The sequence below is a fragment of the Melitaea cinxia genome, chromosome Z (genome assembly GCF_905220565.1).
Source record: "Melitaea cinxia chromosome Z, ilMelCinx1.1, whole genome shotgun sequence".
In the NCBI taxonomy this organism is placed as follows: domain Eukaryota; kingdom Metazoa; phylum Arthropoda; class Insecta; order Lepidoptera; family Nymphalidae; genus Melitaea; species Melitaea cinxia.
The window spans coordinates 9,170,913-9,196,673 of record NC_059424.1 but is presented as its reverse complement, the minus strand read 5'-3'; the positions used below and the strand labels follow the sequence as shown (position 1 = coordinate 9,196,673).

The 25,761-nt window shown below is 33.8% G+C and overlaps 2 protein-coding genes across 3 annotated transcripts; one reads left to right on the top strand and one right to left on the bottom strand.

The window, feature by feature from the left end:
• Window positions 1-232: 232 nt before the first annotated feature.
• Window positions 233-24,319, bottom strand: LOC123668934 (ankyrin repeat domain-containing protein 11-like). The gene is made up of 16 exons (XM_045602624.1): window positions 24,149-24,319; window positions 23,874-24,030; window positions 23,641-23,796; window positions 21,580-21,837; window positions 13,354-13,539; window positions 10,202-10,400; window positions 9,778-9,937; window positions 8,864-9,077; window positions 6,499-6,647; window positions 3,816-3,950; window positions 3,641-3,701; window positions 3,163-3,323; window positions 2,649-2,833; window positions 2,423-2,531; window positions 2,043-2,204; window positions 233-859 (listed from the first exon to the last, which is right to left on the bottom strand). The coding sequence occupies exons 2-16, from the start codon at window positions 24,007-24,009 to the stop codon at window positions 686-688; spliced, it is 2,445 nt and encodes an 814-aa protein (XP_045458580.1). The 5' UTR covers window positions 24,010-24,030; window positions 24,149-24,319; the 3' UTR covers window positions 233-685.
• LOC123668935 lies at window positions 16,166-18,682 on the top strand. 2 transcript variants are annotated; one of them, XM_045602627.1, is made up of 3 exons: window positions 16,166-16,381; window positions 17,696-18,274; window positions 18,335-18,682. In XM_045602627.1, the coding sequence occupies exons 1-3, from the start codon at window positions 16,231-16,233 to the stop codon at window positions 18,583-18,585; spliced, it is 981 nt and encodes a 326-aa protein (XP_045458583.1). In that variant the 5' UTR covers window positions 16,166-16,230; the 3' UTR covers window positions 18,586-18,682. The 2 variants fall into 2 exon arrangements, with proteins under 2 accessions (XP_045458583.1, XP_045458581.1); XM_045602625.1 differs by having other exon boundaries at window positions 16,170-16,381; window positions 17,696-18,682.
• Window positions 24,320-25,761: the final 1,442 nt, after the last annotated feature.

Here is a 25,761-nt window from a genome sequence, read left to right as displayed (position 1 = left end):
AGTAAAATTATGGTACTTAAAATTATAAAACTAATTTAGTCTTACAACATGATTGTTTAAAAAATTATTCACATAAACATTATTATTTGAAATCGTCATCTTAAACAATATTCTGATTTATAATACAACTATAAAATAAAAAGTTAATATAACACTTAAAAGGACATTAAAAATAATCCACAAGTACCTAATACTTTAATTAATAAAGCATTTTATTCTAAATATTTTAAATGAGAATAAAAGTACAGTCAATATATACATATACAAATTTTTTAAATCAAAAGTACCTTTACTTATTATTAATGTGATTGTGACATCAGAAGATTACCAATGGTACAAAAAATTATCTGCATTTTCGTCAGATCAATAAATGGAAATTAAAGGTAAAATTTAACCATGTTTTGGTGACAGTTGATTCTCCTTGTTTTAATTAGTTGGTAAAAGTTTGGGAGTATAGAGTCAACTGGAACCAAATAACGGGGTAATAAGAGAGTCCTTAGAAAGGTTCGACGACGGTCGAAAAATTTAGAAATATAATCCAATTTTGTAGCTCCGCTTGAGTCGTATTACCAATCGATGTTATAATAAGTGCTAAGAGATCGTTCGAATGACAAAACTTAAAGAGTTATGCCGGCACACGAATTGTGCTAGCCTTACATAAACACAGGCAATATGAACTTAAAATTCAAGCGGGCAAGTCAAAATTTGACACGTGTATTTGTGGAACGTGAGTGGGGTCGATCTTTGGCGTGGTCTTGTAATCGCACAAGCCATGTTCTTTTAGCTTCCATTCCCATCCCATCATTTGTACAGCATGCAACGTTTCTGCCTCAGTATGTTGACGCCGAAGCATTCCTTCCTACAATTATATTTAGGAGATTATTAATATTAAATATTTGGTAGTTTTTCTTAACCCTTTTTCTATCCGCGCAATGTCTGTGGAATCGATAGTAGGTAGTACAGCAGTTTTAAAACATTTTTTTAAATGAATCATCATCATTAAACTAAGTGTCGATATAGATAGGAATGCGTATAGGTATATTAAACAAAGGCTTGCAGAAAGTATTTACTTTTATTACCAACTAACAGTCTCTCATTGCAACCTTGTAAAAAAATACATAAATCTTAGTAACTACAAAAATTTCAACGAAAATATATTTCTTTTTGTTTAAAACTAGTCTCATAAAATTTTAAAGAATATTTATATACAACTGAGATTAAAAAAAAAAAAAACTATTTAAATTACTTCAGATAACAACATGGTATGGAGAACATGTCATAATAGCATGTTTCTAATTTTTTTTTTTACCTCTGATGTAATTGTAACGATTCTTACGATTTTTTTAGAAAGCCAATAATAAAAAAGACATATTTTGAAGTTATTTTCCTTATCAGTCGGCATAGACAATTGCTCTTCTAATGCGTTCTTCATCCATTTTTTATGTGATATAACATTATTATTATTTACGAAAATATCGAGTCATAAAAAGAAGGCAATATAGTGTTCAAAAATTTGATTATCTAATTCTGTGACACGTATACACGCGTTTGTCTGAGAGATCGATAGTTATCGTGCATACAGATATGTGTTAAACGTACGACCGGTTGCGCTTCACTTATTTGGAGTTACGCTGTACGCATGAATCATGAAGCTACCAAGAAATCCACATTGCTAACATTATCAGTTAAAAAAAAAAAGACAAATGTATGTCGTCGGTCTAAGAAACCAACAGGGGGTATAATAAGGTTAAAGCATTACACAGACTATTACACAAAGTTAGATTTTTTTTTCTTAAATAAATTTTATCATGCTTGGGGGATTACTATATGGTTCAACCTGAGACACAAATATATTTTTTTTTAATTTGTGATAAGAGATTAAAATGTTAATAATATTTTGATTAAAGCAATACTATAAGCAAAATATTTACACTTCATGGATACATCCATGTACTTAATGTAATGGCAAATAAATTTAACATAAATACGTATTTATTGGAGCATATGTTTATCTAGAGCACAAAATCGAATGCTAATTTTACCTTTATCTTTTCCCACTTATCATCGACCTCTTGCAGCCACGAGTTGATCTGTCGTCCATTACACCGGGAACGCTGAGCGTTACGTTTTTCTTCTTGATCTGGAGCCAGAATGTTGTACACTTCTTTATCTCGAAGTATGGTACACACCGAAAATGGAAGAGCCTGAGAAAAGAAAAAATATTGTAAGACTAGTACTAATGAAAATGTGATAATATCTGGTACCTAATATGATCAATTTAACACTATTTTACCATTTAAAAAAATATGTCAATGCAACTTCATAATCTACATAGCATGCTATTTTAAATTATAACGAAAATTGATGGAGAAAATCTATATTGTAACTATGTTTACAATATTAATATGATACAACAAATTACTTGGTTAGCTACAGCACGTTCGGCACGCCCGTGTACTCTCAGTATTTCTTGCTCAACGGCCAAAACAAGCTTCTCTTTTTCAACTAAATGTTGAATTCGTAAACGGGTCCTGCAATAAGATATTTGTTTAAAAAATATGATAAATTAATATTACCTTCTCCACTCTTAGTAATGCATTTAATATAATAATGATATTTAAATTATTATACATTCATATTTCTATTACCTTTCTTTTTCTTGAGCCAAAAACTCATTCACCATTTGTGATGGCAAATTAATTGGTATTTCTACTTGTGGTTCAGGGTTGACATTATTCTGGAGCGTATATGTGCAGCGATTCATAAGATATTTATTAAAATCTTTCGGCGGTTTGGGTTTTACTGGAAACAAGCTTTTCTGACGTCGCTCAATCTGAAAAACAATTACAACATACAATATTACTGAATAACAAAGTTAAATTTAAGTTTTTTAGACATTCAGGGTTTACGTGTGGCAACATATTATATTTTAGATCTAAACATAAGAGTATTAATCACGTGGTGCTGCATGTTATACATATTAACAATTCACAACTTAAAAACTAAATATTTACAGATAATTTTGGTACAAATCATGTCCGCGTGGAATTGTGTATGCTATACTACATTCGATCATTTCATGAATTTTTTGGTTAGAAGAGAAATTATGATTGATAAATGAACATAACTGGGCTACACACACACATTACACAAATAATTTACCTGCTTCCGTATGTGTATGTACATCTGATAGGGGTTAGAGTGGGTGATACTGTGGGTAGTGCTATCGGGCACTTGTTCATTCTTCGATTCCCGCGAGTGGCTCTCCTTGGAGGACTTTATCTTACGCTTCCTCGGGTGTAACTCTACAGATGGTCCTGGAGCTGTTCGAAATATATATTATTAGCTTTTCTTATAGGTTTTATATTAATTCATGATTTTCTCTTACCATTATGCTCCAATGTTATAGAGACAGCATGCAGAGAAATCAAAACTTTGTAATAAATTATTATAACAAAAACACAATAAAATTATTTATTTAAAAAAACTTTGTATTTAATTTTATATCTACTGCTAATTTTATTATAATACATGTAAAAACTTTTAATTATTTTGTTAGATAATTATACAAGAGTAGATATAATGTTTTTATCACAGTTGATGAAACACATCTGGTTTCTCTTGTTAAAAGTCACTTCACCTGATTCAGATCTCCCACCCGAACCAGATGAAGTAGACGTTGCATGCTCACCGTCGTGTCCCTGTAAGAAAAATGAAAAAATCAAATTCAACGAAACAACAATGAGCAGCGAACACCGAGACAGATTTTTTACAACAACTAAAGTCTCTACCGTGATTATGGCAAGAGTACTTACAGAGGGCGGCGGACTTTTGTTGGAACTCAAAGCCTGATTCTGTCCCGAGCGATTCTCCGCCCCTGTCGGAGAACTCCTCCCTTTATCTTTATCACCGTCATTCGTTCTGTGGGAGCGAAGTACTCTTTGCCCTGCCTACAAGACAAGCGTTAAATATTGTTGGAGCTAGTCACTTCTACTGGAAAGGCGACGAACAATCTTCACGATCAGAACAGCTTAGTTTTTAAACGTGGCTGTTACTAACATACTTCAGAACGCAATGAATAGCTAACATTGATTTTTGCATTTATAGTGCGACAGTCAGATATTTATCAGCATAATATTGGGTTTTCCACCTCGTCTGATTTATATAGGATAAGTAAGGGTAATAATTGTGCAGGCGACTTACACACGTACTACCTGTGAAGACGTATAAAGATACTGTTCCAACCTCGAAAACTTGCACTATTTCTATAGTCTTTCCCCTTCCTCAATAAATAGCTTACTATCTGAGGCAAAAATAATTTTTGAACTGGTCCTTTAAAAAGCCTTTTAAACTTTCAAACAGTATTTTATAAATATAACGCATATCTTCTTTATATAATTAAATCAAAGCATTTCAATTGAATATCTATAAATCTAACTAAGCTTCGTGTATATTATGACATATAGTCAAGTTACATACGCGTCTCCATAGTTTGAACAATTACTGAACTTCTTTTTCTAAATTTGAATCCATAGTCATTATATTATTATTTTATTACCTATTTTCAAAAATATGTCAATACAAATTGTAACACTTTTGTACGGGAAATACAATGAATTCCCCCGTTAGGTATCAGACATTAATTTGTTATAATTTTATTGTAATTCCGCAAGAAAAGTCAATTTGTACTTAAAATATTGTGCTAAATCGAGAGCCATACCTTATTTTGATCTCTATGTTGAAAGCCTGAGCCATCAAAACATCAAACTTTACATAATTAGAACAGTACTTTCGAGTTCAATTATTAAATATTATCTAATAATTCATATTAATAATATTATTAAAATGTTTAGGTAGCATCTCAGAGACTGAGGAGTAATTCATTAGTGCATAATTGTTAGTCATTCATTTAACAAGTAATTAGTCTGGCCATAAATACTGTTACATAAAAACTTTTCTTTTTTTCAACTTTTTAATTATTTTGAAATTGGAACACGTATATTATTTTAAAAACTTATTTCGATTTTGCACCATTTCATATATTTTTTTGTGTTCTTTATCAAATTACAATATGAAATGGGGTGTTAAAGAAAATAGGGTTGCAGTGATAGCCTTGCACAAAGTGAGTATGGAGTTGACGATCATATTCCAGACCCTTCATAAGCTTAGTATCAGCCGTATGTTCGTATATCGTACTATCAACAGATACAGCAACACTTCGTCTGTCGAAGACCAGAAAAGATTGGGGCGGCCGCGTGTTGTTAGAACTACAAAGGCTGTTAATGCTGTTAAAGCCCGAATTCGTCGAAACACCATTAGGAAACAAAAAAATCTTATCGCGAGAAATGAAGATTCCCGCTAGGACTCTGTCGCGTATTATAAAACAAGACCTGAAGCCCGATCTTCATGTCACGCACCGGTGCTTATCGCCGATATACAGGACATGCCCTAAATCAATCTTTACAATTAAAGAGAGTGGATCAATCCAAACGCCTTCTGTCGCGATACGCAGGTGAAAGGTTTAGAAATATCCTCGTTACCGATGAAAAATTTTCACGATTGAAGATCACTACAATAAGCAAAATGATAAAGCGCTCACAATTCTAAAAAAGCTGCTCAAGTTGTCGGAAAGCTACAACGTGGTCATCATCCTGCGTAAGTGATGGTTTGGTGGGGCGTGTCTTATCAAGGAGTCACAAAACTATATTTTTGTGAAAAAGGAGTGAAAACTTCAGCCAAAGTAAAATACAGTCTTGGATCATGTTGTGAAACCTCTCAACAATACACTTTTTAAAAATATACCGTGGACTTTCCAGCAGGACTCTGCACCTGGTCACAAGGCACGAACTACCCAAGCCTGGCTTGAAACCAACGTTCCCGACTTTATAAGAGTTGAACTGGCCCTCATCTAACCCAGACCTCAACCCTTTAGACTTCAAATTATGGTCAGTTTTAGAGGACATGGCCTGCTCTAAACGACACGGCGACATTGAGTCTCTTAAAAAATCTTTGGAGCAAGCAGTGGCGAAATTTACCTTGGAAACAGTGCGTAAATCCATAGATTCGTGGCCAAACAGATAAAAGGCCTGTATAAAAGCTAAAGGTGGCCAATTCGAATAGAATTTTTTTTTTTTTTTTTTGCTGAGACGTCAATAAATATGCAGGTATAAATTTTAATAATATTACATTACTTCATTTAAAAAAAAAACGCATTTTCATTTATAACAGAACTTATGGCTGGACTAGGTATATGATTGTTTATTTTAATTTTTTTAACCAGTGTTAATAGTTTTGATCTCACAAAGTCAAGATTGCCTTTTATGGATAATTATTACTTGATAAATATTACAATACTTGAGTGTAAGAATGAGAATTACAATTTAACCTGTTGGTCACCATCTGCTTAAATATTAAATTAAAATCTTTTTTAGTATATTACTTCCAAAAAATAATAATAAGTTGTGTCAATATGTAAGAATTTAAGTCTTTTTGACTTACTTTGCCGGTGTCTCCAGTTCTTTTATCTTCACAGATGCCGTCAGAGCTGTCAGATGTTTGCCCCGTATCAGTGCTGGTACACGGTATCACGTAGGGCAACGTTGAAGCTCCTCCTCGACCCTTACCGCTTCCCCTTTGACCAGTGCCACCTACGTTTTCAATTTTATTTTTATATAAAACTACGTCGGCAAACAAGCGTACGCCAAGCATATGATATTCAAGTATTACGTAACGAAAATTTTGAAGATTTTTGACCATCACTCCCATGTAACGCGCCGTAAAGTTTCTTGCAACCTTCCTAAACTACACGTAACAGTCAAGTGACCAATTTATCTAAAAGTTACGATTATTATATTTGAACTACCCATTTATAGTAATAGTACACCCGCAGTCTACTACAGTCTACCCGCGATCACAAGGCTTGTTAAAGCCTATGGATGGCCAAACATTATATTAAACATCGTGCATATACACAACACTTCTTAAGAGCAGTGTTATTTAGCTGTCATCTTCTGTAAGTCCGCATGCGGCCCGCAGCTCAACGAATAATTTAATTAGTCAACTGTCTAAGCCAATTCGAGTGAAAATCAAGAGTAGGTGACTTGGCATAATGTGCCAAGCAACTATTAATGATTAAAACACTTCATATATCATAACTTAATATTTATTTTATCTGTATTAATTCGATAAACAGCGTGTCCCATAATTCAACGAAAAGCCGACACCGGAGGATAGACCTGCCCATAACTATGTGGGGAACAAACGAAATTCTTCAAAAATTTAGGCCTCATAATGATTTTCACTACCATGACCACAAATTTTTAAATATTTGTTTTTATTTTTTATAGGCAACCTGAATAACATTGCTACCTACCACAATCTCAAAAAACAGAACAATGTCTGTTGAGTCAGCTAGTTGTAAACAGTACCTCCTTCTTTCAGAAAAATAGGTATCGGCTTTTGTCGCTTGGAGAGTTCGGATCGAGTTAGTGTCGCCGGGACTCGCCCTGCTTTTAAAAGGTAGTACCGCAATAACGTGGGTGTCGTAAGAGGCGACTAAGGGATAACAAGGTTCCACAACCATCTTGGAACTTAAGAAGCCGACCGATGGCGGGATAACCATCCAATTGCTGGCTTTGAAATACACAGGCCGCAGACGGGCAGCAGCGTCTTTGGTGCGACAAAGCCAGTACTGCGGTCACCAACCCGCCTGCCCAGCGTGGTGACTATGGGCAACATACACGAGTTACGCCATTTTCGGCGCGAACTTGTGGAGTCTAGCAGTAGACTGCGATAATTGAAGTGAGGGACCCGGTTTTGGTAGTAGCAAAGTGCACGTGAGTAAAGCTGGATGAGAGGATGCTTGAGATGGCAAAATCCATTTGATCTGGGATCTTGATGTCAACTCGGGCCTCGTGAGCTGACAATCGCCAAAGCTGGAGTGGGTAAATGGGGTACGTGGGTGCGGAAAAGCGACACACATAGTCGGGAACTTCAATGAGAATTTAGAAATACTAGTTACCACGACAATCTTAAAGAGAAACCAGCCCGCCGTTTTGGCGACAAAATCTGATCTAGGGTACATACTATGACCTCCATTTTAACAAATGGGTTTAAAGAAGCCACGAACCATTTTGGAGCCATAGTAATAGCGGCTCGGCTTTCATGTGCTAACGAAGTTGTTCTCACTGGAGATGTCAACCTACACAAGTTACCTTATATAGATAGGAAAAATATGTTCGAAATGAGGTACTGTAAACCTTATCTGAGAATAAACATCTCACATGAGTTGTCTTGCACATACCGGAGTCCCATGGACGTTGTATATGCCATCTGCGAGTGTTACATAAATATGTACTCGTCCAATTCCACCATCCACTCCCTCAGAATGGATGGATACACCGGGCGGCAATACGCCAAAACTTTAACAGGACATATACTACTATACTTGGTCTATACGTAGGAAGAGAAAAAAAAAAAAACGAGAGGCTGCAAATCCACGACAGTATGCCTCATGCGGTAGTAGCGGTGACAAGACACAAACACCTGTATCTACTACACTGACGACGGTGACAACGCAATCGGCAGGTTCGTAAGCCGAGCGGTGGGTGTCTCCACACAGACCATCTTGGAGGACAACCTAAAAATTAACCATCTGCAAGCGTGATACGTTGCTGGAAAGACAAAAGGCATGGACATTTTAAGCCTGTAGATGTTAAATTTAATTTTTTTTTTAATTTCCTTCCGTTTACAATCAGCCCCTTAGCTTTAATTAAATTTGTTGAACTTTTATAGGAATTTTCGGAATCAGTACATCCAACGATGTGACATCCCTGTTAATTTTAAATAATAAAAAAAACAGCACCTTCTTCTTGTTCATTGCGACCACCAGACCCGCTTGCTCCTCCTGGTATGACAATCTTGAGAGGTGGTACTTTAGGCGCGTTAGCCTCCAGGCTCTTTTGCTCTTCACCGTCATCATGGTCTTTAGCCTGATTCAGTTTCGGACTTGCTACTGGGCTTTTTCTATCTTGTTTACTTGCCTGCGAACTCGAAACACCCTTCGCTGTTGATTTACCCTGCATACATTTTCCAAATGTCAAAAATGTATTTATTTCATAGGAGAGAATACTATTCTATCTCTATGATATTTAATAGCAGAATTAGTATGACTGAATGCTGTAATCTCAGAATCTACTTTAAAATAAACATTTGAGAGACTTGTATCTCTTATTTTGAGAGACTTGTAGCTTTCTTTCTTTTTTTATATATATTTTGCTTATTTTTAATTTTTTTTTTTTGGTATTTTTTTAAATTGTTATTGTTGATTTTATGTGGGTAGTAATCTATTATTATTGTTTTTAATTTCATTGTCTTTTATTTCGGTTGTATATTGTGTTCATTGTTTCCAATTTAGCTATTTGTCATAATCTTAATATATATAAATCTCGTGTCACAATGTTTGTCCTCAATGGACTCCTAAACTACTTAACCGACTTTAGTCAAATTTGCACACCGTGTGCAGTTTGATCCAACTTAAAAGATAGGCCATATTTTATTTTGATATATTATGTTATTATTATATTTCAGAAAAAAATAAGGTGATACGAAGTTCGCCAGGTCAGCTAGTATCTATATAGTTAGTTATATTGTAATAGAATTGTTGTGTTGTGATTTCTATATATTTTTTTTGTCTTTACTGTATATCGATGTATGTGTGTGAGTATGAATAAATGTTTATTATTATTATTATTAAATAACAATACATGTAGTAAGTACCTGATGTGTACTTTGTGCATTTGCTTTAGTCGCGCCACTGCCCTTTCCCTGCGCCTGTACACCCTTCCCTGATGAGGAACCACCGACTCCCTTGGTCTGAGCTGATCCACCTTTGCCCAGTGGTGTTGCACCAGTCTTGCTCGCTGGACCCGGCGGTTTGCTACCAGTTAGGATTCTGTTCAAATATTTTCAAAACCACCTTATAAATACTTTTTTTTAACTTCTCTTTTACCTCTCAAGCACAGAATACCCTGAATTAAAGGAAAACCAAGTATTTTCTAGATTTACTTACTTGCTTATGCAAAATTATTGTTTATGCAAAGAATCACACAGTCAGCTCTCAGTTTTGCTTCTCACATATATTCAGGGTATTACTGGATACAGTACAAGAGAGATACCTAAGTTATAAAATAAAATCAATTACCGTCCAGTACCACTTCTTGCTACGGGAGCAGGTTTTGCCATTGGCTCCTTTTCCTCATTTTCCTTTCTTTTTTTCTTCTTGGAGACATCATCCTCTGTCGCCTCAGCCTCTTGACCATCTTCTATGTATGACCTCTTCGATCCTGAGCCAACTTCGTCCTGCGTCGATGACACTACTCCACTACTCACCTGAGCTCCATCTGGAATGAGCATTGCTTTTACTATTGCTTCAATACAATAAAACGACACTTACATAGTCTGGCCATAAATACTGTTACAGTTAAAAATAACTAAGAAATTACATTTGAATTTGGAATGTGTCACTTTTATATGATTGTTCATTGTTTTTCATTTTCGAGCCAATAAATTGCAGTATATTTTGTAATATTAAAATAGAATGGGGTGATAAAGAGAACCGCTTTGATTGTATTACACAAAGTAGGTATGGAGCCAAATACAATTTTTAAACTCTCCATACGCTTGGTATTAGTCAAATGTTTGTGTACCAGGCTATTGATAGGTACAATGAAACCTCCTCTGTTCAAAAGAGTACAGTGGAATCCGACTTTGGATATCGTTTGGTGGGGTGTTGGCAATGAATGAGCAATGCACAAATGTATTAAGATACCTTTCCTATAACAATACTATATTCAACATATATATATATGTTCAATAATCAAGAATGGTCTTTTCAGCGAGTGTCATAAAGCTCGATCCACGCTATCTTATTTAGAAACCAACGTTCTAGACTTCATCAGAGCTGAAGGCTGATCATCATCTAGTCCTGATCTTAACCTACTGGATTATGATTTATAATAAGTTTTAGAGAGTATGGCTTGCTCTAGATGTTATGATAGTTTGGAGTCCCTAATCCATACGATTAGGTGTGAAGAATTTTCCCATGGAAAGAGTGCATGCTTCTATTGATGGCCTCAACGTTTAAAGGACTGTATTGCAAGCTAATTGAGACCACTGCAAATAAGCTTTATATATATATATATTTTAATAGTTTTATAATCATATATTAAACTAACACACTGTGAAAGTAATAAGTGTTTCATTCAATAGAAAAAATGTTTTTTCCTGCGCAACAATATTTAGGGCAAGACTGTACTTATAACACTGGAAATAATTGGAAAACATTGTTGAACAATTTGACTAAAAGAATATATAGCAAACATCCAGATATCAGTTGGATAACCAGGTCTCTTTGAGATACCTTCTAGTCCAGGTTTACAAATACAATTAATTATGCAATATATTTTTTTTAATTTTATTATTTCTGTATTTTTTTTTATTTTAACTAATGCTTTGTACATACTGAGATAAGAAGATTTGGTGACATGTGACTGTTTTGCTTACAACAATCAAAAATGATACAAAGCATTATATTATACTTTACACACACATCTTATGACTCAAATAAGGAAATCGTTATTTCATTCGACCCTCTTGTTTCATAATTGTCAGTCCTTTTCTTGGATAATAATAAAAAATTAGAAAATAGTTTCAAGATTGTCACTTAACTTATTTATATGCATTATTATTGATTATAAGTTACTTGTTATACCCTATAATAATTATAACTTTACAAAATTAGAAAAAGTATTTATACGTGAGATGATTTGAAATTAAACAAAGTTTTACAGACCATCAATCATGTTGACATTGTTTCCAAATTAAAGTTGTCATATATATATAATTAACAAAAACAAAAGCAATAATACATTGTTTTGTTGTGGATTCTGGTAGAGCAAGCAATTATCTATAAAATGATATAATTTATATGGAGTAATTGTGAAGTTTTTTCTGCAAACATCTTAACCCTAGCATATTAATATATATGATAATTTAAACTTGGAAATTTTACTGAAATTTAACATGCAACATTGGTTAGGTACAAGATTTACATCTATAATAGATTGAAGATGAATCTTTCCTTTCTAAACAAGACATTGATGCAATATCTTTGATTATGATATGCTCATAAAATTTGTACTATTCGACATACAACACAAACTTCATTATTCGCTCCCGAGGACATATTAAAATAATTGAATAAGCCCAAGCTTGGTTTTGTAGCTATATCTATCTCGCAACATACAAACTAAGAACTGACATATTCTATATTGTGATATTAAAAGTTATCCAAAGATTGAAAATATATACACTAATCTGACGACAATGGTCGGAGGCAGTAGTCAACAAGACTCAACACGCATCTGGTCAGAGAATCCTCCCTTTGCGATAGAGGATAGGGGGACTTTATACCCTGTTCCTTCAATCACACACCCTAACTGGTGACCCTAACAGGATCCATTCTGTGATATCGATAGTTTTATAAAAAACAGGATATTTTTTTACAAATTTAACATCAAGAGTTCCCTATGTGGTACAACACTAGTCTGCGTAAAATCACAGGTTCAGCGAAGTAGATAGATATTTAGACGTGTCACCAATTAAGAACCATTAATTATTTCATTAACTAAAATATATATCTAATACTGTTAAAAATAAAGTATTGATACAAAACATATTAATATTTAGTAAGCAGCTAACATAATTATTGCACATTTTTTAATTGACAGGACCTTTACGCAATATTCCAACGTGGCGACTAAGGTACCACTCTTACAACACGTAATATTATGGCAACAGCGTTATGGTTAGAGGGTTAAAAATATAGAAAAATAATGATTATTTAAGTTTCAGGCATTCTATTTCTGAGAATCATTCCTAATGCAAAAAGTCTAAAATATTGCATGTTTATTTTTTTAAAATTAAATATTTTCCTACCTATCTAAGACATTAATTAAATATTTAAATACATATTCTTAATTTCTATTAAAATTGAAATACATACTTTTATGTGTAACAAATCATCATCATCAAATCAAGTGAACATGTATCATATTTATATTAGTTTTTTATTTCATAAGCTTTATTAAAGATTTCACTATCCATGCTCAATTAAAAATATGGAAGTTACTGTATTGTAATCTGTCAATAATTTGGCAACTGTTTGATAATCAAATAGTTTATACACCATCCATATAAAAGTCGGGTAATTAAATGTAAGTTTATCACATTTAGGTATAACAGATGTAATATTCAGTTTTCCTTAAATTTTGATTCTAAAGGAGTATGTTTTACCATCTTTATTTTCTACAAGATTATTGCCTTTTTCTTGAGAGGTGGCTTCCTTGCTCTCAAAATGTTCGCCCAGCGCTAGGCTCTCCATGTTACTTCGCTTGTTAAAGTTGCTGTTTGCATTTGCATTGCAGCCTTTTTTGATGCTGTCATCCCTCGATCTACCGGTGTGGGCAGCTCTCGCGTTATCTGTTTTTAGAATAGTACTATTGTAATTTTGTTCTACAATTATTGCTAAAATTAAATTTTTCTTCACAGACGTTCAATCCAATTCGTCTTGACATATTCCGAAACCATCGATTATTTAAAGCAGGTCGATAAATATCTGTACAAAAATGTTGTTAGTTAATTGTATATAAATTATTTTAGTCGCAAATAAATATTTTGAAGAAAATAGTTGAATGTGATCGCTATAGCTGCTAAGCAATGTGCATAATTATAATACAGAAAGCAATTACCCAATATTTGATTTCACTGTTAATGACGCTAATGACATTACACAATGAAATAATTCGAATAAAACAAAGAACTAAATGTTTTAAGTTTAATTTCTACACTAGTGAATCTGTCGTCAGAAGGGTCATTAAATGTTTTACAAGAGGCCCAGCATCTATCGTGATTTAAATGCGGCGTGCGATTATTAAATGCGAATATTTAAATATCGAACAAAATCAACTCCCCTTTGTTGTGCGAGAGCGCTCTCCTTTGCATTTCACGATGCAGGACACTTTTAATTATTATCAGTGCCCGTAGAGAAGGTTTATTTTTATGTTAAACTACAAATTTTACTTCGAAATTTCAACATCACGACGTTGACGTTACGAAGCGGCCATCGCGATGATATTAGCAACACGCCCCTACACGTTCCATTTCAAGCTGAACGATTGGAATAACATATATTAAAAAATCCTTATTAGTTTTTGTGATTAGTAAGTTTTGAAAGTTAATTTTTTATTTTATAGTACAAGATATTTTTGTTTTAAGTAAGTTGATAATTGAACAACTTTATTATGGCGATACCACACAAAATTACTATTATTATTTACCATAGTATGTATGCATGCATATGCATATAGTGTATGTCTGCCATATACATATATTATTAAATAATACGTAATTTAAAAACTTAACATTAGGTCACAGCAGGATTTAAAGATTTAGTTATAGCTAAATAAACAGCCTAACCTAACAATAATGGACAAAAAATGTCTATGGTCTACCACAAACAGTACCCAATGACATTTACATAACAGACACGGTCACAATGGACGCGTTCCACTGAGCGATCGCAACGCCCTTTCTCGTTCCACCTAATGCACACGGTCGTTGCGAGCGATCACTCGACATCACTGTTCGCGACTACATCACGCCTACTTCGCCCACAAAATATAGGTGGGCCAGAGTTGACTTTCACGTGGCGCGAATTAAAAAAAAAGAACGGTCAACGTCAAATTGTAAATGTTATCTCTCTTTCGATTCGGCAAAAACGCAACGATAAATACCCGGGAATCCATGTTGAATTAAGTTTTACTCCAATCCATGCCCAAACACTCACAACCCCCATATCTGCATGTTTTCACCATATTGCGAGCACACAGCTGACCACCTGAGCTTTCAATTATGCGTTCCAATTATAAAATTTGCCTATAAAGTCCGCGGCGTTTTTTACGATAGCTGAACGGAAACTTCAGCAGTCGTAGTTGATGACGTTGCAGGCCTTTAGTGGAACGCACCATATGTCTAATTGTTGTCAACATTTTTAGAAAGATGTGTAAATAGCTTGAATTTTACATTTAAAAAAATTAAAACAGCAATGTAATATATTATATATATATATATATATATATATATATATATATATATATATATTTTTTTTTTTTTTTTTTTTTTTTTTGCTGAAACCCTATTTCCTTTGGTCATGCCATCACGCGTGAACGGCTAGACCGATTTCACTAACTTTTTTTGTTGTTTGTTATTCTCAGACGGTTCTTATGAAAGAAAAAATTAAGAAAATTGCGCGAAAAATTAGAAAACTTAAGAATACTTAACCTTAGAGCTTTGGACAATATAAACTTTTTTTAATGTAACCTTATTAGGTTTGACATAGAATTGACACAAGATTGGTTACCATTTCGAATATAATATATACCAATTCGAATTCAATATTCATAGTTAAGACAGGACAACGTCTGTCGGGTCAGCTAGTATTTTATATTAAAAAAGACTTGGACTAAAGATTGCTGTAATATGGTATTTCACTACCCAACAGATGTCACGCTACATCAATAATGTTTAATCCTTTTTTATTTAATTTTTATGCGCCTAGCGCCACCAATACAAATTTAACAATTTACCGCTTTATTTTGGTTTATCAATTAGGAAGAGAATAAGGCCATTTATACTTAAAATACTTGTCTAAATATCTATTTATATTAAACAATGTCATGTTAATTACATCATTTATAACTCAAGAATGGCTGGACCAATTTTAATATTTGATTTTTTGGATTTTTGTTAGTTCGGAACAGGATAATAAGTATTAAGGCCTATTCAAACCTGAGCGATATTCGCTGCCACTGTGGGTAGAGGTACATACCGCGCGGGTTTCGCTCAGGTATTTAGTATTAAGTACCGCGGCTAGAGCGACCTGAGCGATATTCGCTGCCGCTGTGGGTAGAGGTACATACCGCGCGGGTTTCGCTCAGGATTTGGTATCAAGTACCGCGGCTAGAGCGACCTGAGCGATATTCGCTGCCGCTGTGGGTAGAGGTACATACTGCGCGGGAGTAGCGGCATGCATATCGCCCCTCACTCCGCAAGCGGGGTTAACATGACAACAGTTACGCACGATATTCCTTAGCGAAAGGACGCGTTTGCAACATGGCGTCATCGAAACGAACGAATAACGATTCATTTATTGAGATGGTGAAGTGCAATCCAGTTTTGTATGATATGTCACTTACGGATTATAAAAATATATTTATGAAAAATAAAATATGGGATGAGATAGGAGAAAAATGTAACATAAGTGGTAAGTTTTTATCTTTTATTATATTATTATATTATCTTTCAATTCTGTACTAAATACGACTACCGCCATTAAAGAAGTTGACAAATTGTGTACGTACCCTATCGCCTGAAAGTTGCAAAGTTTCAAAATTTTGATATTCATTGTTCATTGCATTATTTTGTTGAGTAGTAAAATACATATTTTGCAAGTACGGGGTATTGCAAGTTTTAGAGCGTAAATAATTATGGAGTACACATGTTGCTTTTATCACTTTTTTAGCTGAAGACACTTTTAGGTGCATGGGTTTGAAATATATTCGCCATTTTTGAGCCAGTAATCCAAATGCATTTTCAACAACGCGTCTAGCTCGGCATAGGCGCTTATTGTATTCTTCCTTTCTTCTATCAACCCTAGAAACTCTTTGATTGAATGGTTTCATTACATGTGCTTGCAATCGGAATGCCTCATCTCCTATTAACACATGAGGTGTGACGTCATTAGTTCTTGGCAATAGTTTAGGCCTTGGAACATTCATAGTCCCATTATTAAACCTCCTTCCCATGACAGAGTTTTCGAAAATTCCACCGTCGCTATTTTTTCCAAAACCTCCAACATCGATACATAAAAAATTATAGTGTGGTCCTACTATTGCCATAAGGACGACAGAAAATTTTTTGAGGTAGCAAAAATAATTGCTGCCTGAATTAGGCGGACAAACGATAGTGACATGTTTTCCATCAATACTGCCGAGGCAATTGGGGAATTGCCACATATTATAAAACTCTTCAGATGTTAAGTTCCACATTTCTTCTGTAGGAGGCTTCATGTATATGGGTTGTAATGTAGTCCAAATAACATCACAAACTTCATCAACAATTTCTGCGACAGTTGAGCAACCTACTCTATAACTGTTTGCAATACAGCGAAATGAATCTCCACTTGCTAAAAATCTGCAAAAAAAATAATATTTAATAAGCTTTTTTACTCAAGGTCTAAGGGCGTGGACCCGCCATCCATTGCCCCTTTCAGTCGATATTTCGCTGTTGATTCGATCGAATGAGGGGCAATGGACGGCGCACCGTTCGCGGTACCGTGGTGCGGCACGGCGTCGCGCCGTCCGCCGGTGGCGATGCCATACCGTTGCACGGCGAACGGCGCCGCTCCGTAGACATGGGTCCACGCCCTAAGCCATTTTTATTAAAAATTTGGTTTTTAAGATTCCTCAGTATTTATCACCTTACTAACCTAAACAAATTCAGGGTTTTAAACTGGTCTAAGTATAACTAATGAATAAAAGTAATTGAATAGATTATAAATAAACTATATTTTTTACAGGCGATGAAGCCAAAATGAAATGGAAAAATCTACGGGACACTTATGGTAAATATTTAAAAACTACAAAAACCACTACAGGCCAAAGTGCGTTTAAATCTTACAGTCGTTACAGCAAATGGCAGTGGGCATCTTCAATGGAATTTTTAAAAGATCACATAGGATTTGCTCCAACTGATACTAATGTGGCAAGAGAAGAAGAAAGCGTATCTGATACCCAAAATATTACTGAACCCGAATCTTATAATGAAAATTCAACACAACGGTCAAGTTCAGTAGCATCATCCGAACGTTATACTTCACGTTCGGGTTCCAGGAAAAGGACTTCTGTTAACGAACATCCTGTTGATAAAGTGATTACGTACTTGAATACAAAATCAGATAAATTATCGTCGATTGAACATGTTATGCTTGGATATGCAAAAACAATAGACAGGTTTTCTGAGCGACGTAAAATTATAACAAAAATGAAAATAGCTCAAGTTATGATGGAAGCGGAATTGGAAGAAGAGCAAGAACGTAGTCTACAACGAGAAACAACACTGCGATCTTACTACACCACTGAGCCTAACACAAGCCAAAATGATCGTTGTATGTCTCAACAATCATGTTATTCTCGTAGTGAGCCTAACACAAGCCAAAATGATCGTTGTATGTCTCAACAATCATGTTATTCTCGTAGTGAGCCTAACACAAGCCAAAATGATCGTTGTATGTCTCAACAATCATGTTATTCTCGTAGTCCCCAGTCTACTAATGATTCTGAACTGCAGTCTGCTCTGCGTTGTATTCAAGATAATGCTCTATCACCTCTAGCACCTTCACTGACTGGAGAAGGTCTCGATTACGAACACGAAATAGATTACGATCAACAGAAACACTCAGAAATCTAATAAGAAGGTTTTAGGTTAAGATAAAAGTTGTGTTAATATTGTAAAAAATCAAAGTTCCTTCCTAGTTATCTAAAATAAAGATTTTCGTCAATTAATATTCAAATTTGTTTTCCTTACCTCAACGTTATTGCTAAGCGTTCTTCAGGGCATATGGGTTCTCGATATTTAGTGAATGATTTGCTGATATTTTCCTTTATTATATTTAATATTTCATCAAAGTTCTCAGTCGTCATTCTGAATGCATTAAAAAACCGATCTTCATCCAATCTTAATCTTGGATATAAAGTGTGGAATTCCCCATGAATTCGGTGTTGTCTATTGATGTCATGGATCCAAATTCTTTTCTTGACTGGTGAGTCAATTAAGGCTAATAAAAGTAAAACTTCCTCTTCATCACTATCCATCACTAAAATCAGATGCTCTGCAGAAATTACAACGTGACTGACGTGTATATTCTTTGGCGACTCAGAAATGACTAACTGGCGCAAATTTCTTACCTCTCTGAGCGAAACTCGACTACCGCGCGTTATTCTACCCACAAGGATAGCGAAATCCGTTTTCGTGTGAACAGTAATATTACCGCATATTCACTGGGTTTTCTCTGCCGCAGACGGTAGCGAATACCGCTTAGATCTGAACAGTAATATTACCGCATACCCACTGGGTTTTCTCTGCCGCAGACGGTAGCGAATACCGCTTAGGTCTGAACAGGCCTTTAAAAAACATTGGAAAATTGAAGAAAAAAAAAGAAATAAAAGAGAAACAATTTTCCATTACAAAATGTTCACAGGTTTTGTAACTGTTAAACATGTAATGTTCATTCTGTCAATATGGTAAACTCAAAAACGGTATGGGTATAAGTACTATAAAATTTAAAAACGTATTCAAAACAATGTCGTTTTTGTACACATAATTAGTTTCTGGAATTAAGTATATTAACATTTCATAAATATCTGATGTACATTTCATGTAGAACTAACATTTAGAAGTGGACTAATTACTCTAAATATAATTTATATTGTCCTGAAATCATAATGATGTTGTTTTATATGCATTTTGTTTTTATTATGAGTAAAAAGATAAGCTAATATTATAAACAAAAAATATTTGTCTGCTTGTTTGAAGACCATGCTATGAAACATATGAGCAGAATTATTATTCCATATATTATAGTAAACATTGAAGCTAACCCGTGTAAAAACGCACTGGTCAGTCAGTCAGTCAGTTCAGCCTATTGCAACCCACTGCTGGACATAGAGTCAGTCCCCAAAAAGCCTCCCCAAGTTCGCACCAGACATCCCGGTTTTCCGCAATCCTCATCCAGCCCACACCAGCTCTCTTACATAGATGGTTGTTATTATTATATTGTTATTATTATTATTATAATATAATAATATATTGCTTATCACACTGGTCAGCATGTATATATTTTGGGCATACTATTGAATTAATTATATTCTATACTTTGCCAGATATAATAAACTAAGTAAATTCATATGTAAAAAAAGAATCAGAATACACAAATAGTCTATTGCAGCAACACAAAACAATTTGAATTCATTCAGAAATCATTAAGTCATTAGAGCCATTAAGAGGCGTTTGAAAGACCTTTACTTAAAGTCTAATTTAGTTTTTTATAATATATAAAGCTGTTATATATATATATATATATATATATATATATATATATATATATATATATTAGTTATATTAGTTATATATATATATATATATATATATATATATATATATATACTATATATATTTATGTATGTGTATGTATGTTTGTGTAGTTTCATGCCTGCAAGTATGTCTATTTGTGTGTGTTAAGTGTATGTATGTGTTTACATATATTATTTTAAAGCACATCTCTATGCTGCTTTATTCATATTCATGTCCTTTTTCTAAAGGTTGTCTGGAAGAGGTTGCTTTTTAGCAATAAGACTGCCTTTTGTAAATCTCCTTTTTTTGTTATTTTTTCTTGCATATTTTGTTACACATATTGTTTCTGGTTGTACAATAAAGTATATTTGTATTGTATTGTATTGTGAAAAGAAGGATTCACAAACAAAATGTAAATAGAAGCTAATTTCTGTTACTTTACAGCAAAATTAAATAAACTTTATCAAAATAGTTAAAATTGAAGCGAGCATTAAAACATAAAAGAATATTACATCTTATTCTATTTAGATTCAATTCAACTTATCTGGAACCTTGTCCTCAGATAAACTTGGCTTCTAAGAAACCCAACAGAAAATTTAAGTAAAATTAGGACTGATGGATTTTAATGAGATATAAACACTAATTTTAAAGATAAACTTAGCTGCATAGCAAACACTTAGTTTTTTAAATTCAATTACCAAAAATGTCCAAACAATAGAATGTTATATAAACTTAAAAGTCCAAAATATTAATTAACTTACTGTTTATAAATTGGGAGAAATTCATTTACAGAAAAGTATAGTTTCAACTAGATTACTATATTAAGTAACTCTTAGGATATCTAACTATTTTTAAAGTTATGATTAACTAATTTAAATTTAATAAAATTGTGTAAGCTTGACTAAAACTTAAAATAGCATTTAGAGCAATTGAAATTTTTTCTACATTCCATCCAGAAATAACAAATATATTTTGTAACTTTAAGACTTTTTAAAGTTTATCATTGAATCTTTTAAATTTGAATAATTGTTTAAATTAGAATTTGATTTCTGATTACTCAAAAAGGAACCAAGATTCACCCAGACTCTCTTTAAAAACCTCTTTTATCCTCCCCTCCAACCAATATAACAAATTCAGGGAAGAATACTTATATAGATAACTGATACTGATTTTATAATTTATTGTCGCAACAATACTTATATCAACAGATGTGTTGATGTTATAAAAGTTAAAATACTATGATACCATAAGCTTATCTAAGGAAAAATGTACTTGTAGTAATTTTAATTATTGTTTACTTTTATTATGGTCATAAATTGAGAAGATTCTTACCCTTTAGCGATTGTAGATATTCAAAAATATGAGGCGCTGCATAGTCAAGTGGGGTTTTACCCTTTAAGTTCTTAAGAAATGGATCTGCTCCATGTTCTATAAGATATTTCACCATCTGTAAGTTGCCTGATGTTGTGGCATCGTGCAGTGGTGTATCATCATCCAGGCCTTTCGCATTGACATTTGCACCACCATCAACAAGCACAGTTACCACTTGCAGCCAACCATAGCTACACGCTTCATGTAATGCTGTCCAACCTGGTGATACAAATTAAATATAAAAATTATGACACATATCAAATAAACAATAAGAACACAATATCAACAATTTTAGCTTTAAACATAATTGCCATTAAAGAAAAGAAAACAATTTTAAAACTTGTTTCTTAGTACATTATTATAGCAGATGGTTTTACTGTAAGTATAAAGAAAACTATAAACTAAGTGTAACAAATATTTATAAATAAACTGTGAGTACATTTTAAGTAGGTCCTAAAATCAGTCAAGTTTAACTTATAACTAAACATAAAAAGATTGTAGAGTATTCTTTTTTTTTCAATTTAATATATTCAAAACATTCATTAAAAGAAAAAATCTCTGTCCCCCTTAAAAAAAATTAGGGTGACAGATAGAAAAAAAATTAGGGTTTCTTTTTTTTCAGGCTAGAGAAAAGAGGAATTGATTATAAAATAAATTGCTTGTTTTTTCTGAAAAACATTATATTACACTATTACTTTGTCTTTTTATAATCTAGTTATTCTAATTAACATATACTCTTAAAAATATTCAAATAAATACATATAAACTTTCTTAGTTAAAGATGAGTTTGACATATTTGTTAAAGGATTATTGTAATCCTATGAAAAAATAAAATATAGCCAATATAATTCACATCATTCAGGTCAAAAGTTCTGATGTAACATACATAAAAAATAATAATAATAATACAGTCGAATTGAGAACCTTCTTCTTTTTTGGAAGTCGGTTAAAAATAAAATTTAACTGATCGTCGTAACTCAACTCAATTATATGGACTTTAATTAATTAATATTATCAAAAAGTAAATGTTTAATGTGTAATCTGTAAGCACTATACCAATAAAGTATTAAGTTATAATATATTATTTAAATATATCAACAGGGTATAATGAAGAGGAAATCGAAAAAATGACTATATTGAGTGAAATAGATCCACTCCACATACAAAAAAGACTAACCAATATTCAAAATTGCATTAAATAACTATTATTATGTAGATTTTTTACATATGAGCAATCTAGAGTAGTAGTAAAGAATTAAAGCATTTTTATACATAAACATTATAACAAATACTACATTAATTTATATTGTAGTTACCTGTTTCATATATTTATAATCTTAAGATTATATAAGCAAAAAAAACAAGTTAAATAAAAAATTTGAACTAAGAAAAATATTCACTTCAGCCCATCGCAGTCCACTGCTGTACATAGTTATAAGTTTACGCCATTTTTGACTAACTCATGTGTTTCGCCCAGGGTTGGCTTTGTTGCACTGAAGACGCTACAGCTCGTCTTCGGCGTGTGATTTTAAAGCTAGCAGTTGGGTTGATATCCTGCCATTGTTCGGCTTTTTAAGTTCCAAGGTGGTAGTGGAACTGTGTTATCAATTAGTCGCCTTACGACATCCACGGGAAGAGAGGAGGTGGCTATATTCTTTACTGCCGTAACCACACAGCAGAAAAATATTATAAAATTATTATTATTTTTTAAATTATTTCAGGAATTCAAAGATTATCAGTGTTATATGAAATTACTGTTATTATGCATCATTAGAGTATACCAAAACAAGCACAATTTGTAATAAAAATAAATAAATAATAACCTATTTTAGTACACCTAGAACAAATAATATGACAAATATCAAAATCTTAAGAATGTTTACAATGTGGTATATTAGGTGATGCTTTTGTTAGATGGCCAAGTACTAAGCTTGTCAATACTTTAATTTTTAAAGTTACTCATGGGTACTTTTTGATTGACTTATATCGTTATATTATATTTTAATACAAATAAATTCATACCAGCAAAATCAGGAATGTTCGGATCTTGACCCTGGTCGAGAAGTTTTTTAACTTGGTCATGATCTCCCCTGATGGATGCTACATGTAGAGGCGTTTCTCCACGTTCATTTCTCTGCTGTCTAGAACGTTTTCGTTCTTCATCTGGTGTCGGAGCGGCTGAATTAAATTTTGGCGGGAAGTTAGTTTTGACCTGAATATTGTTCAATGTTATTAATGATGTTTTTGTAGTTTACCTGGGGGGGCATCCTGAGATGAGATTTGCATCACCAGAGCCAATTGTTGCCGCTCCGACATGGGCGCTATGACTTGAATCCGTGGCACGCTGTCAGGCCCGCGCCCTGAGCCCCGCGACCGCGACGTCGACGGCATGCTTCGAGCATAACCACGTTTCTGAACATGTAGTTAAATATATTACAAAACGTGAAATTAATACCACTTTAAGTTTTGATTGTTAACGCGCCAACAACTAAAACAATGCAAACTGAATGTTATCGGAGAACTCACTCACCTTTCTTTTTACGCCAACCAGAATTACGTTTTATTAAAACTGTTTGCAATCAAATGGTATTCCAAAACTAATTTAAAAAACTAGCAAAACCAAAACCAAATACATCTTCAGTTTCTCTTCAATGTTTCAATCACAATTCACACATCGCTACGATCGCGACGGACAACCATAGATAACAAATTTAAAGGTAGAATCCACTATACTAAAAAAAAATTTTTAGCCACACCTAGTTTTCCAATTAAAGAACATAATGCGGTGCAGTGAACAAAAAGAATTTCATTACTTGCATTCATCTACACGAATGTCTGCTGAAAAAGCATTTGGACGATTAAAAAGCCATTTTCGACAAATTAAATTTTTTACTGAGTACAGAGATTGATCGATTGGTATAGCAGCATGTATTTTGCACAATTATTGTATCGAAGAACCTGATAATTTTTAATAACTTTGAAGACAATAATATTGTACATATAGGGATAAATTTAGAGGAACATGATTATGAACATAGAGCAACACAGAGGGGAGTAGCCATGTACAGGCGTTCCTCTCTGTCAGGGTGTGTGTGTGTGTGTAGAAAAGGGAGGATCCTCCGACCAGACGGGTATTGTGTCTGGCGGGCTACTGCGCCCCGACAGTTGTTGTCGGGTTCTTGTATACCGGGTGATTTTGAAAGCGTTTTGGAAACGAAAATTTTGAATTATTTATCAATAACAGAAGCTATATATAACGTTAATTTAAAAATATATGTAATTTTTTTTTCATCAAAGTCGATATTCATATCGTTTACAGACAAAAAGTGAGAACCAGTAGTAGCGCTACACGGTAGGTAAATTCTAAAAATAGAAATACTATACGTTTTAATATTGCGTCACAAAATCGTATTAGCCAATAAAAACAAAGCTACCGCGTTGCGCCGGAGTCGACCAATGACGGCTCACCTGTAATCGTCGGCGTCCCGCGTCCCTGGCTTTCAGTCGGTCAGTAATACCATAGCGGTACATGTGTAAACAAGGTCAAGGACGTTTAAATTATTATTCGCCGGAGTTTGAAGATGTTCTAGAGTACTTCGAGCGCGATCCCCGGCGGAGGACAAGGATGGCAGCAAGAGAATTCGATGTTAGCCAAAACTTCGTATGGAAGATATTACGTACACAAGGATTACATCCGTATCATTTTCGTAAGGCTCACGTAATAAACAACGCACCGGCAAGAATCGCCTTTTGCCAGTGGTTGTTAAATAATACAAACGACAACATACTCTGGACGGACGAGTCACTGTTTACTCAAGTGGGACTATACAATGTGCACAATGAGCATTACTCGGCTCTAATTAACCCCTACTTGATACGAGAAAACCATCACCAGGTTCGTTTCAGTGTGAACGTGTAGGCCGGTATTATTAACGACCAATTAATAGGGCCTATTTTTATTGAAGGTCATCTAACCGGCAACTCGTACTTAGAGATGTTAAGGAGAATAATATCTGAGTTAGTAGACGATGTGCCGTTAGCTTACTCGAGAGGTATGTACTACCAAGACGACGGCCGTCCCGCTCATTACGCGAGTGTAGTGCGTGCGTACCTGGACAATGAGTTTAGTGATAGATGGATAGG

Coding starts and splice junctions, on each gene's coding strand:
- LOC123668935 (XM_045602625.1), top strand. CDS start 16,231: ATGGCGTCATCGAAACGAACGAATAACGATTCATTTATTGAGATGGTG. Junction 16,382..17,695: donor AGAAAAATGTAACATAAGTG/GTAAGTTTTTAT, acceptor TATTTTTTACAG/GCGATGAAGCCAAAATGAAA.
- LOC123668934 (XM_045602624.1), bottom strand. CDS start 24,009: ATGCCGTCGACGTCGCGGTCGCGGGGCTCAGGGCGCGGGCCTGACAGC. Junction 21,838..23,640: donor GAACATTCCTGATTTTGCTG/GTATGAATTTAT, acceptor TTGTATCACCAG/GTTGGACAGCATTACATGAA. Junction 2,205..2,422: donor AACGTGCTGTAGCTAACCAA/GTAATTTGTTGT, acceptor TTCTTTTCTCAG/GCTCTTCCATTTTCGGTGTG.